At 40.6% G+C, this 14,695-nt stretch overlaps 1 protein-coding gene across 1 annotated transcript; it reads right to left on the bottom strand.

Annotated features, from left to right (window-relative positions):
• Nucleotides 1-2,031: 2,031 nt before the first annotated feature.
• On the bottom strand, nt 2,032-14,695 carry lurap1 (leucine rich adaptor protein 1; the record flags this gene model as incomplete). The annotated part of the gene is made up of 2 exons (XM_083970899.1): nt 2,032-3,062; nt 14,480-14,695. 2 exons carry the CDS (start codon nt 14,693-14,695, stop codon nt 2,178-2,180), a joined length of 1,101 nt encoding a protein of 366 aa, XP_083827025.1. The 3' UTR covers nt 2,032-2,177.

Raw genomic sequence — 14,695 nt, 5'->3', positions numbered from 1 at the left:
AAGAAAAAGAAATTTGACACGGTAGCTGCAGCGTACGCACCGGTACACTGATTATGTAATATGTCCTCCATTTATTCATCAAATGTGTTGCCTTACCCCTGCAGCACTGACATGACAAACTGCTGACTGGTAAGCGGTGTAGTAACACTGTGACGAATGAGCTGAAAACGCATGAAAACCTTTGGGACTCATCTTTTCTTATATCCAAAAAACCTGACAGGCCAGCTGTGCTCAGGCAGGCAGCAGGCAAACACACACATACACACACTCATCCCACACTCTGCATGTCATGAAGAACAGACAATTTTCATTTTCATTCTCCAGAAGAAGAGGCTTCTTACATAAGCCAGTAGAAAGGCTTCCAAAAATATTGCTTTTCTTCACTGATTGTGTTGGGTCTTCTGCACACTTCGCACAATTCAACCAATAAAAGCTCTCAGCACATGGGCCATGCAATATCCACCCAGCCAACATAACACAATTACCACTCGACACTCCAAGAGCACATACACACACTGCTGTTGGTCTAGCCATTTATACACGCAAGCAGTGGCCAGGAGAGCAAATATAGTCAAGACAAACCCCAGATTATTATAACAACAACAGTGCAGTCATCTCAGGAGGGGGAATACAGGCATATGTAGTCAAGGTTTACACCAATCAGGCACAACATCTGCTTTTTAAAAACTAATACAGATGACTATATTGGTTTTAAAAAAAAAATATTCAGCCATATTCAGGATTTGTCTACAACCAGTCACGACTAGTACCTGATGCAGAGAGTAGCTGTACTGGGAGTCAGTGAATATACAATATTGCAGATGGTTGGTTGATCTCTGAAGGTATTACTGTAGCTCCACAAAAACACCAATACTAACAGTGGGGTACATTATTTCTCAATGAGGGGAAACGTCATTACCTACGTCAGTGCTGTGTCCCCTTCTGTTGTTCAGGAAAGTGTTTGAGGAGAAACACGCTCACAGTTTTATCATAACACTTATAATTAACATGTTTGTCAACACTGTAACAAGTAATACTGTCTATATTATTGGACATCTTGTTCAAAAGTAAGGGGGCTATACATTTTGTGATTTTAATGAGAGGTTGATAAGGGGGACACTTTGGTTTTATACTATTACTACTACCTTAAATGCAGTACACAAGGCTCTCAGTGCTATTATTTGTGAGGTGGAAATAGTAATGTTTATAGAGCAGTGGTTCCCAACCTTGGGGTCATGACCTCCCCAAAGGATCCAGAGAAAAATTAAAGAAATATAAATATTTTTGTGAAATATTGGGTATTTTCCCAGATTTCTTTCTTTTAAATGCCTTCAAATAAAAAAATCCAGGGAGAAAAATTCAATCTCTGATTGAGCTGTCCTCACCTCATGACCACAATAAGGCCATAATCTGTGAAACGAGGCCACGTTTGTTCCATTTTAAAGGGGAACTATGTAAGTTTGGTTGCTATTTTGCTGTTTTGGTCACTTTTTTTTCTACAGATCTTCCCCTATAGTTTTGGAGTACATATTTTCCCTGTTGTAAAAACTCACCGTAAATCTTGCATAGTTCCTCTTTAAGGGGTCACACAACATAGTTGAGAACCACTGTTGTAGAGGATCCATAAAATGTTCAACAGGACGTACAGTACACTATAAAATAAATACGGGAGAATTAAAAAAAAATTTAATTGTACCTTAGATCTTGAGATTTTTCATTAATTGATACTGTATACCACAAGTCAATCTGAAATCATGTTTCAGCTCTCCAGCAGATCGTCTCTGTGCTTAATTTCTAGGGTAAAATAAAGTTAATTTAGATTATATTAAATTAAATCAGGGAATGCCAAGAAAAACCCTGAGAAAACTATGACACAGGATTGTTAAATTTGCCTAAGTTTGTGTGAGGCAGCCCAGTTTGGCTAAGTATGGTTAAAATCCTGCAGTGTGCATCCTTATTCTTATTACTGACATCAATGTTTTATAGAAAGTTAGTGCAGTCGAAGGAGGAAACAACACAACACAAAAAAAAATATTATTTGTCTTTCAAAGAAGAAAGCCTCACTATGTGCATTTCATAACAGCAGTTCACTCTAACCTTCACTCATCTAGTCTTTGATGTTACAGCGGGAGTGGTTAATAGTGGATTCAGTCCCCACTGTTACTGTATTATCCCTCCTACAAAAACGTCACATCTTCTTGCGACTGCACCCACCGCCAGTGTGCATCGTACTCCAGATGCATTTTGCCGTTCATTTTGCAAGTATCCAACTCAATTTTTCCATTTTTGTAAGGTTTGAGTTTGGGGCTCTGGCCGTTTCCCAGTTTCTCGGTGAGGCTGGGGCGGTTTGGGCTGCCTGTCGGTGTGGCTGGTTTCTCCACGACGCCGTTAACCTTGACGGATTGTGCCTGGATATTGTTCTTAGAAACAGTGCTGGCTCCCTTTCCAGTCTCTGCAGACTTGCTCCACACAGGAGCATCTTGCTTGGGGCCCTCAGACTTGGTTTGGGAGGAGCTGACAAGAACAGCTGGTTTCTCGGTCGCAGTCCCACTAATCCCACTCCCCATCACAGCACTTGTAACCGCAGTCCCTGGTCCACCTTTCACCTCCATCCCACTTCCAGCCCCAACTCCATTCTCATTTGCCCCAGGCCGAATCCCACTTCCAGCCACAGTGCATGACCTCAACCCTAACCCAGCAGCCGTGGCCACGGGGCCTCCAGTCCGGCCCCCGGCGATAGCCTCTGAAACCAGCGGTGTGGTGGAGCAGATGACTGACTCCGAGCTGGAGGGGCAGTACTCATCCATGTCGTCTGCAAGGGTGTCAAGGTAGCTGCCGATGGAGATGTTGTCAAGTTTGTCATTCGGGTCCTGCAGGCTGCTCCAGGAGCCTCTCCAGGAGGTGTCGGGGCCCTCTCCTAGGCTGTACTGGCTGCTGGTGAGGCTGCTGCACCGGCTGGTCAGCGTGCTGCGCTCCTCCAGCAGCCATTTCACCGCCTCGATACCTTCATGGACCGCCAGCAACTGCTGCAAGATCTTCACATCAACTGAGCGCAAGTGGGCCTGAGGAGAAATTTTAAAAAAGAAGATAAGGATGAAAATACGTGGAGACAGTAGTTGTGTTTTTTATTGCACTCATGTCTGGATGTTTGGCAGTTTTCAATAAGAAAGAAAAAGTTATATATGAGAACCAGACACACTGAACCTGGGGAACCGTTTGGACTCTGCAGATATTTATTTTACGCAGTCATTTTTGGCTCTAGAGACCAGTGCAAACACCATTATAATGCTATTAAACCACTTCACATTACCATAATTGGAAGTAACATATAACAGAAGCTGGCAGGTCTGAGTATACAGCTTGCTACAAGTGGAAACAAATAAGGTAAAGGTAGTGGAAAAGCAGCTGGAGGTAAAAAAGAAAAGAAAACAGAGCGAGAGAGAAACAGATAAAGGAGGGAGAAGAAAGTTTAGAGTAGCAAAGTGTGGTGGATTAAGCTGTTTTAAAAGTATTATATGACCTGAAGTAACACCGAAGCAGAGGCTGTTGGGGGACAGAAATCTGATACAATGGAAAGTATGAAGAGAGAATCAAGAAGAAAACATCACATCACTTGAAAAAGCTATGTGAGGATGTTCACGATCACGAATGCCCTTTAAATGATGCAAACTGATCAAATGTTTATTTTTCAATGATGTCATCTGGTACAAATAAATAAAGTAATGATAAATCATAAATAACAGCCGCTAATGTCTTCCAATGTGCTGCTGCTGCGTGGGGGAGGTTGAAAAAGCTAAACGGAGAATAAAAAGAAGACGACGGCTGCAGTCATGGAAAATTCCTCCCCAGAATACATTAGCAGAGGTCTGCGGTGAAGCGCAGGGCCAGGAGGTGATATATGGCACCGGCATTCAAAGCTCGGCCTGGTGATCTCCACCTCTCTCTCTGCAGATAACCAGTCACTCTTAAAGCTGTAGCCTTGAGTCAGTCCTTGTATCTCATCATTTTTGCTCATCTTTTTTTTTTCCTGCCTCAGTGCCCCTCAAAGATGAATTTCAATTTTTGCCTAATCTTAGTTCTGGTTTATTTCTACTGCTGATTAGAGCAGAAAAAAGAAATTAAAATTCATCAATTCTTCTGATTTGGATCTGCCCCCTAATTTGCCAGGCTCCTCGCTGGCTCATTCCTGATTCCTGCATCAAGTGCAGTGCAAATCAGTTCAGTACGTTGTGTAAAATCCTCTGGGGGTTTAAAAAGAAGGAGTAAAGCTTAATTTAATGTACAGTAACTACACTGTGCGAAACTTGCTCACTCACTACATTTTCCAATTCACTTATCATCACTGAGATGGGCAGTAATAAATCACACCTGAAGTGAAGTACCCCAAACCAGGACATATAATACATACACATAATAATTAGCACACTTATAATGCCAATATAACAAATATAATAAGGCTTCAAGTCATGCCAGACAAAATCCATGCATATATCCATAAACACAGATTATAGATTGCACTAAGACTGAAGTTATTGCAAGGGTAATAAAGCAGGATATGTATTAAGATCTAATGTTTTATGAGAGGTAGAAGAACAATGGTACAAAGCTGCTCAGATCTATACTGACCTTTCTAGAGTCTCTGTGTAGCTCTTATTTCGGGTCCTTATGACCTTTGACTTATGTCAATAAAACGTATTGATTGAAAGCTGCCAAGCTTCTTGTTTCTTGGTCCTGCATAGTATTAACGTCTGTGGTTAAACCACCAGAGGGGCAATGATGCACCATGGATTAGTGTGCAAGGTTTCTCTGTCATGGATCATGATCATCGATCTGTGTTGCCCAAAACAAACAAGTACCGTGTGTTCAAGAACCTGAGAGTCTTCATTCTGCAAGGACGACACTTTGTTTGAGCAGAAATGAATTACTCCCTCATACGTCATCATACATGTGAGCAGAGGGTGGCAGACCTTCGTATGAATCTGTCACCACCAGACAGGACAGGCAGCTGGGTCCTCTCCAGTTCAGTGGCTTCTATCTCAGCATCATGCCCACTGTGCTTAGATAAACCACACTGGAGGAAACCGATTCAGATCAGTGGTCACCAATCTGGAGGTTAAAATCTCTAAAGATGAATCATAGGAGTCACATGATGATAAATGGGAAGACCAAAAGAACAATTTCCATAACTCCTTACAATGTTTTGGTATTTCATGTTGAATATAGATACTTAAACCTCTCCAGACCTTTTTAAAAGTCAGAGAGGAAAATAAAAGTCAAGCAATGTGCTGTGATGAGGAATCATAAATGCAGGATTGCAAGTCGTAAAGTTTGGGAACCGCTGACAGAGATGGACTAACACCGCATCCTTATATAGAATAGGGTTGGATTGGTTCCTATTATCCTATTATCAAATTATGATCAGTTATCATCACACCCAATGGCTGACTGGGGCGAATTCATTAGCTCAAACACTGTTTCTTTTTTACAATCCAACATCTCCAAACACTTAAACTGGTTGTTTATGTGACTTGGTAGGACATGGTGTTGACTTACATGAAGTCTTAGAGGTTTACCCAACTTTAAACCATAACTACTACATGCCTAATCCCAGAATTTACCCCAAATCTCAACCAAAGCATCTTGATATTTCACCAAAACCAAAACCAAAGTCTTAATCCAAATACATAAAGAATGAAGTTTGTGGGGGACCAATGTCTTTCCCTCACAAACATGATGAGTCACCGAAGTGGGCCTGGGGTGTTTGTCCTCACACTGACTGATACAAGTATACACACATACTGAACACACACACACACACACAGAGACAACACACATTAGCTGAAAAGCAGAAAAGACACCTGGGGAAGGACACGAGGCAGAAAATTGGCTTTTACACAGGAGCTTATTTGCAGTAAAGTAAATGCACGAGCTGTGTGGTCTGAGATCTGCTGATGCCAAAGTCACACTGTACACTAAAATTACAACGACAGCTCTGACAACATCTGATGAAGGGCAAAGAAACAAAGGGAGTGAGCTAAAGAGGAGACATGAAATAGAATATAAATAGGCTTTAAGTTACACCCCATCTGCCCACTTCTACTGTACTTGAAAGTAACACAACAAAATAGCGTGTGTTTGTGTGTCTGTGTGTGTGTGTGTGAGACTATGAACCCGTTGGCAGCCTGGCATGCAGTCATTTGGGGTGGGGCTCAGGTTTGAGGTTTTTCAGCTGGCAGAGGGTGGAGACCTAATGAGGGTAGCAGTAAAAGCAGCTCCATGCCTGTCAGTGCTGAGGTGGCACAGTGTTAACGGAGCTGAGCGCTCTGCTGAGCTCGACCTGTCTCAGAGTATAGATCCTACTCCTAATAAATAGCTGCTTACAAAATTCAATAATTTATTTTCTCCTGTGCTGGAGAAGCTGGATTCAAAAATATATTCTGGCTAAGTATTACCCCAACACCTTCAGAGGAAGAGCTGTTGTGGTGATTAATTAGTTAAAAACTAATTTTCATTATTCAAACTTAATTACTAGGGTTTGTGCAGAAAACAGAAACTTTTTTATATCTTTGTCATCAACCAACACTGTAGATATTTCCTAATTTTACACAATAAGAATATGCAAATGTTTCCATAATTAGATTTTTCATATTTTTGCCAAAGACTAGAATTGCATCTGCACTGCATCTGTAGTGTATTGTGTGCTATGCTGCTGTTGCTGGAGGTTTTTCTTTCATTTTATTAATAATCTCATTATTTCCATATTGATTACAGCCCTTAATTATGAGATGAAGTCAACAGAGGACCCTGTCAAATGAAAAAGGTCAAATTGCGGCCAAAAGGCTTGTATGTGACAGCAGTTTATGTGAGAGCGGGGGATGGAGGTCCACGACTGTGCAGCCTTCAGGACTGAAACGCCATTAATCATCTTTTCTCATTTTTTTCTTCTCAGCCAACGGTACACAGCCAAACAGATTCCAGTTTTCCTTTCTCAGGCACGAGGCCAGGCACCTCCTGGCTGACCCATAGGATTCTGGAAAGCTCATTCTCTGTCTTATATATCTGGTACATAGCGTATCTATGTGCACGGCAAACAATATTCATCAATGCAATGTTTATAATTTTACTAACCGAGTAAGATGTCACTTATAAAATAATAAAAAAATAAAGCAGTGTTGCTTTATTTCATAGGTCTGTAAATTTTATTTTATTTTCAAATAATCCTATACAAATTTCTAGAAAGAAAAATATTATTCAATTGTGATTATGGGTAACAGAGATGGATCAGATGGCATGCTTCCAGTTATTTCCAGGGCCTAGAAAAGCCTGGCCTCTGTTATTCAGAAAATAGCAGGTGAGAGTCACATGGAAAATCTACGAGCAAACAATTTAGCACAAAGAATTATGTTTCCAAATATAAATAAGGGAGTAAAATTGCATTGCAAAAAGCATTTCTTTCATGGAAATTCATCTGGAAGTTGATAATAAATTAAAAAACAACTAATCAAATGCACAAAAAATAACAGTGCCAGAACCGAACTTGGAACTTTTCAAGAACAGAAAACAAGTCCTGAGTCTTGTTTTCATATCATTATAACTCTCTATCTTCTGGAATGTTTTCCTGACAAGACAAATGTTGTGAATCTATCATTAACACTAGAATAAAAAACACTCTGAAAAAACACAATTTGGCCTCTGTATTGATATAGTGTTGGACATTTTTGAGAGTTGGAGACGTTTGGGGGACCACTGCTCTCAGTGCTCTCTTATCTTTTGTTTTGTTGCTTAAATGTGCAAAATGTTATTGAAAACTAGCTTTGGTTCCCAGATGTTTATCTCTAATCAACTTCAAGTCTGATACAATGTGAGTATCATTTTTGTAATTTTGGCCATCATTCTGATCTGTGCTAATAATATTCTTGGCTTGTTTACAACCAGTCTTTGGCTGACTGCTCATGTTCCTTACACCCATCTGTCTCCATTACAGCAATAAACTCATCAGTTATTTTAACCATAAATGACTGTGAAAATGAAATGCTCTTTATAATAAAGCAGAATTATCCTTTATTCTGTCTAGGTCGGCACTGCACTGACAAACCAGGTGTGTAAACACAGTCATTTGAGACACTGATGATACGGTACATTGTGATGACGTATGAGCAGCCTGATCTGTGACGCAGCCGGCTCCTGTGTGGTGAAAACAGCTTCCCAATGTCACACAGCTACATAGCAAACAGTCTGCTGATTCACTCGGTGCAGCACGAACACACTCTCCATCTCACATACACCAGCAAAATAAACACAGTCTCTTTCTCTGTGTCTCTCTCATCCCCTGGTGTCACTGTCTGTCATTTCACATCCCTAGTCTAACTCGGGTATTCTGCAGACACACGGCGTCCTTGCAGAGTCCCTCCAGTCTCTCGCAGACAGCAGAAGGTCGCCCCTGTCTCTCTCCATGAACCCCACCGGCTCCATCTGTCTATGTTCACCTCTGAATGCTGCATAAAACATCAACTCATCCTTGTTGTCCTTGTTGTGATTTAGCGTTTTTCTGTCTCTTTATTTGATTCAAAGAAAACAGCATCTTTATCAGTCTCCTTTATTCCTGTTCATTCTATTCTGTTTCTCTATTACAGTATTGTATCGTAGACAAAAATTGCTGGATTAAATCTCAGAGTCCAAGTCAGACCAAATGAAGATTGATAGAAAAATTGCCCATATTTTGAAGTACTATTTTGAAGTACTGCACTCTCTTTCTCTCCCTGTATTTTCATGAAAGACTTACTGTGAATACAAGTGTTGACAAAATGTAATGGCAAGAGCAAAATGTCAATGCTAAATTGTTACAGTCAGAAACCTGATTGTGGTTTTCTTCTTGTGCGTTCGATAAACCCTAATGCTCCAGCTGCTGGGAAATCTGAGAGGTCCATTCAGGTTCATTGGTAAAGTTACAGGCATCAGAAAGAGACAGGAAGGAAATGAGATGTAGCAAACAAAATGCGATGGGGGAATAAAGGAGCTGGTATTGTTTAGCAATGATTCAATTTGACAATCTTGCACTGACATTATCTGTAAGGAAATCGCCGGTAGCCAGATGAAGACTGGAGATTAGATAGAGACGAGTCCCTGAAGTTCAGCAGCTCTGCACTCAAAGCTGACTCTGCACTGACATTCGTCCACACAGAGGTGGGAGACAGAGATAGAGAGTGACAGAGAAAAGGTTCAGAGACAAGAAGACACAGACAATAAAGGAAAGTGACGTATCCTGGGCGATTACACAACAATTTCCGTTTGATATCTTAAAATACAGGAGCTGAACATGGATAAAATGTTCAAGGCAGCTAATATTCAAAGGGACTATATCTACTTGTGCGCGGTGTGTTGCTTGAATGTGGCAAACTGCCAATCTTCTGCGGTTTGGTCTTTGTATCCAGTAAATCTGTTTATATCAGTGTGGAGTGTGTCTTCCGTCAGACAGCTGGAGACAAATGCAAAAGACAGAAGCTTTAAAAGTGATGAAGAAGCAACACTGAGATCACTAATAACAACATTTATCTCCTCTCAGCTGCACTGCTGTGAACTGCTCCCTACCCACACTGAGCCATGAGCACCGAGAGAGCACAACACAGTACACTAATGCAAGGTGTTAGGACAGCTGAAATGAAATACACTCTCATATATGTTATATTTTTATCCTTCCTTCCATGGGGGTTAAAGGTCAAGGCCACTGAGACCTCATAAAACACGGTTTTGGCCGTGTGAAGGCAACATCTCTAGAGCTCCTCAAGGGAATCTCTTCAAATCCTGTTAAATGTCGCCTTTGACTCAAGGAGGTGACTAATTAGATTTTGGAGGTCAAAAGATAAAGGTCATAGGTCATAGGTCAAGGTCACGGTAACCTCACAAATCATAAGTTTCGCCTCTCGAAAGTTGTTTCTAAACCATCTATAGGGAATTTCTTCAGATTCAACAAAGTGTTACACTTGGGACGGGAAAGATGTACTGATAACACTTTGATGGTCAAAAAAACAAAACAAATTCTTTAGCGATTCAATTTTACATGCAAATGGCCAAAAGTCAACTTCACTGTCACATTATAATGTTTTAAAAAACATTGTACATTCACAAATCATTCAATGCTGTAAGGGGCGATTGGGACAGGTGATAGTTTAATATATAAAAAAAGATTGATAAGTTTTAAATTAAATAAACTTTCATACAATAAATGGTTTCCTTATTATGTTTCTTTTAGAATTGCAAGGCAAAAAGAAAAAAAAAGGAAAGTCCGACTCCCATTTGAGCTTATATGCTGTTGTGTTTTACATACAATTTTGTAGTGTAACATTTGATGAGAGGTAAAGACAGGTTGTTCCACTCTAACATATGTCTGCACTGTAAAGACTAGTAAATGCAGTTCTGGCAGTGTCACAGACAATATAGCACACACACGTACACGTACACACACATAGTACATACACATTTCTTGATCTTACAGTAGACAAAGGCTACAGTAGTCATGCATTGAATTGCTGTGTGGTTGCAGCTGCACTGAATTAACAGATGAATGAGGAACAGACTCAAAAATAAAGCTCAGCACAGTCACACTCACACAAATAACAATATGCAGGCAAAGTGTGAAAAAGAAGCAGACATCAGCCTCCTCTAAAACATCCATATCGGATGTTGTGTGTGGACGTGAAAGTGGCTCCTCAGAGTCTCTCAGTCTGACAGAAAGTTTGAAAAAAAGTGAGAAAAGAGACTCTACCAGATTAGGTATGAGTGTGCATGTGCATGTGTGTGCATGTGAGCCTTTCCATTTAGCATTACTTTGCAGACACTGTATGCACTACTGCACATCTTACTAAGCAGATTTCTGATGAAAGTGCAACGCTCAGAGGTCCTCTCTTGCACGTTCCCCTCACTCCAAGAGATGAATGAAACACACAAATACACATACACACACACACGCACACACTTCTCACTCCCCTCCAGTAGCTCTTTATCACTTCTCTCTCTCTATCCTCCCTCCTTTGCAGCAGAACAGATTAATGGCTAAAACTGTTAACAAATCAGTCTGCTGCTCCGCTCTTGACAGATTTATGGAAACTCTCTGGATGCCGAGCGAATTCAAACTGGGCACTTTGGGCAGACACACACTTGGGAACCAACTGACATCAGTGTCTGGAGGTTACAATAGTTAATTTCTCTGTAAGCCTCCTCTGACAGCCTGACAATTTTATCGTTTCCTATGTAAGCTGATGAGAAGGCTGGAAACCAAATATAAGCCGTTGTCTGCTCTGATTTAGAAAAAAAACTAAGGGAGATAATGTCACTGAAAGAGTCCAGACGCACACAGCTACCACTGACTTCAAATATATTTCTTCTTCTAACTTGCTGTTTCATAAATCTATCCATTTTTTACTGACAAAGAGCTCTCAAATGGACCGGCTTGCCATCACAGTGCTACCTGTGGTTGACAGATGACTGTTACAGTAATACAAATGTAAAGACTTTGCTTCCAACCTGTATTAGCATGAGTGTTGACAGAGGGCTGAAAGGACACGCTTCAAGTATGGACTCATATAAGCCTTAACACAATGGGAGTAAATACCTTCAAAATGATCTATAATATTTACCATAATGTAATGTTATTTGTCATTAGCAATTACAGTAATCTGTCTGGATCTACTGATTAATTAATAATTAGCTATACAGCATGCAGGAAATCCTCAAATGTTGAAGGTTTCATCTGACCAACAGCCCAAATCCCCCCCAAATATTACTTTGCAGTTGTAGTACAGTAGATTATGGAGGTATTCACAGTGATGATCTGGCTTTGCAAATGTAAACAGCTTCAGTCATATAATTGATTATCAGAAGTGTTGCTGATTCATTATGTGAAGATTAATCGGGGGATTGTTGCAGCTCTAGCGTGACACATCTGATTATGTACTTCAGTCGTGCGATAATGTGATGAGACACGCAACTATTTCCCCACTGAGTTGTATTAATGTGACATGTCTAATGCGTAATCTGCTTAAATAGCCTGTAGTGGCATGGTTTGTGTCAAAGACAAAGATTTTAATGTTCAATACAAATCAAACAAAAATGAATAACACTAAAATATTATCTAGATGGAAGATGGAGAGCGAGTGCTGAGAGGGTCCAACTTGTTAAAACTACTGCTGATAATGTTATTTCATGAAGTGTTGAGTTACAGACAGGGAGAGCACCGTTTCCTCTTTAAGACTCACAGACTTGTGCTTCTAAAGTGCATTTCGATCGCCAGCAACCTAGAAACCTGGAACGTTCAGTAAGTTTCTATTTCTAACATGTGACTGAGCCGATAATGTGTTTTGGATGTTTGGATGAAACCGACGTGTTTTGGAGCAGCTCTCTCACACAAGACAGCTTGCTTTGTTTGAGAGGTGGTTTGTGGCGATGCATGTGCTCCATCACAACCACAGACTGGGTGCACGCCTGCATCTGCCACAGGAATGTACAACATTCAGTGATCACTGAGGGGAAGAACACAACAGTGAGTGGAGTGGTACATTAATATTGCTACAGACCTCTGTGTTTAGACGAGGTGGAGTTCAAGTAAACAATAAGACAGATAGCTTCAGTGTTTGTATAGCAGGAAGAAGAAATCAACCACAGCTCACAGGAAAATAATCAAAGAACAGCCTCGGATGAACCAAAGAAAACAACTGATTGCAGTTCATAAGCTTTCTTATCTGTCGATATACTTCAGAGGGACGATGTGCAAATATATCACATGGATAGAAATTACATGATGAAAAGATTATGCATTTATATGAACGCTGAGACTGAGTGATAAGTGATAAACACTTGACAATAGGAGGAGAGTGAATTCACTGCAGAACTACAGGCCTTTAGTGGTCAACTCGTTTCCTAACAACCACAGCTGTCTGCAGCCGCTGGCATTACAAGGAGCAATCTGAATTCCCAAAAGAGAGAGAATGAAAAGACTTTCATCACTCAAGATGATAGATAACAGCTGTGTCACTGATGCCTTTCGTAAAATCTATTTTAATCATTAATCTTGACTGAACCACCACTCTTTATCATCATAATTCTCTGTGATTTATAGATACCTTAATCTATATCCAGACTGAGTCAAACTGTGAGTTTTTTTTTTTAAGGCCAAACCAATGAATCAGCCGGTCAAATAGTAGTAATAGTTGTACCAATAGGCATATATTTTTGGGAAAAGTGACAAGAAATTGTGGTGGAAATGCCAATGATTGGTCCGATTTAGCCTAATATAATGACGATGTTGTTATTACATGGTTTGTCCACCAGAGAGTGCACCAGCACTTTTACAACCTCCAGTGTTTATTTCATTGCCAGCAAGATTTCGCAAAAAATATTCTAGAAACTGAATTTGGTGAGTGATGCTGCACAAAGTGAGGAAGAACCCAACCATTTCTGGTCCAGATCTGGTTAAAGGGGCAGATCCAAAAAAAACTTTTTGTTTTATTTTGTTTTTTTAATCCTTTTACCGATCATATATATCACTGAACACGATCACTACATCATTTACATCTTTCTCTCCATGTAAAATAGCTACCAACAGTGTTGTTTAGGCTTAGTAATCCGATATTGGTACAACTCTCTAATGTAGCCTATAAGCAGTGCACAGTGATAAACAACATGAATTTATGTTGCTGTTACCTGATTAATCTACAAACACAATCCCATTGAATAAGGAACTAGTAAGGAGAGATTTCAATGTCTTGTATCACAATCCGAATATTCACATTGTACCAGTGTTAATAATAATAATAATAATAATTCTTTATTTATATAGCACTTTTCGCAGCACAAAGTCACATAGTGCTTAAGTGCAGTGAACCTCTGACCTGGGAAGTTAGGTACCTGCTCAAGATGGGATGTACTGTAGACCAGCACATAACCATTTTGCACATTACACTGAACAATAACAATGGCTCATGTTATTAAAAAAACACATTGTGGACATTTAATCTCCATTCTCACTTATGGAAAACCTGAATGACCAATCACACAGAAGGGGGATTATCCTCACAACAGGAAATCTAAAAGTAGCTTCTAACAATAGGGGGAAAAAATAATCCTAACCGCTTTATTGATTAGGATTGGCACAGTGTGTTGTATCTACAGTAGTTGTCAGCTACAGTATAAGCTTGAGTCACGACAAGCTGATCAGCTGCTGAATGTGTCGGTGTGTCCAGTGGAGCAGGGAGCTGCTGGATCAGTCTCTCAGCCTGAGCTAAGCATCAGTGTGACAGCTCAATACTGGTGTGACTGGAGTGAATGTCACATCCTGGAAAACGAGAGTCTATCACGTCCAACAGCCCGAGCACACACACGCACACACACACACACACACACACACACACACACACACACACACACACACACACACACACACACACACACACACACACACACACACACACACCCTTGGCACTCTTACCATCTCCATCTTCAGTTTCCTGATCTTTTCATCCAAACTCTTCCTCCCCCCCGTCTCTTTAGTGGTGTCGAGCGCGGTGCTCATCTTGGCGTCAATCCGGAGAGAAGAAGCGTCTTCCCGCATCCACCTGAGCAAACCCTCGGGGGTCTTCCTGCCGATTTTTATCTCTATGTCTTTCAGATCCGGGATGGCCTCGCTGACACTGCCTTCCTCCAT

Source organism: Trachurus trachurus (assembly GCF_905171665.1).
Source record: "Trachurus trachurus genome assembly, chromosome: 4".
Classification (NCBI taxonomy): domain Eukaryota; kingdom Metazoa; phylum Chordata; class Actinopteri; order Carangiformes; family Carangidae; genus Trachurus; species Trachurus trachurus.
This window is presented reverse-complemented; position numbering and strand designations above follow the sequence as displayed.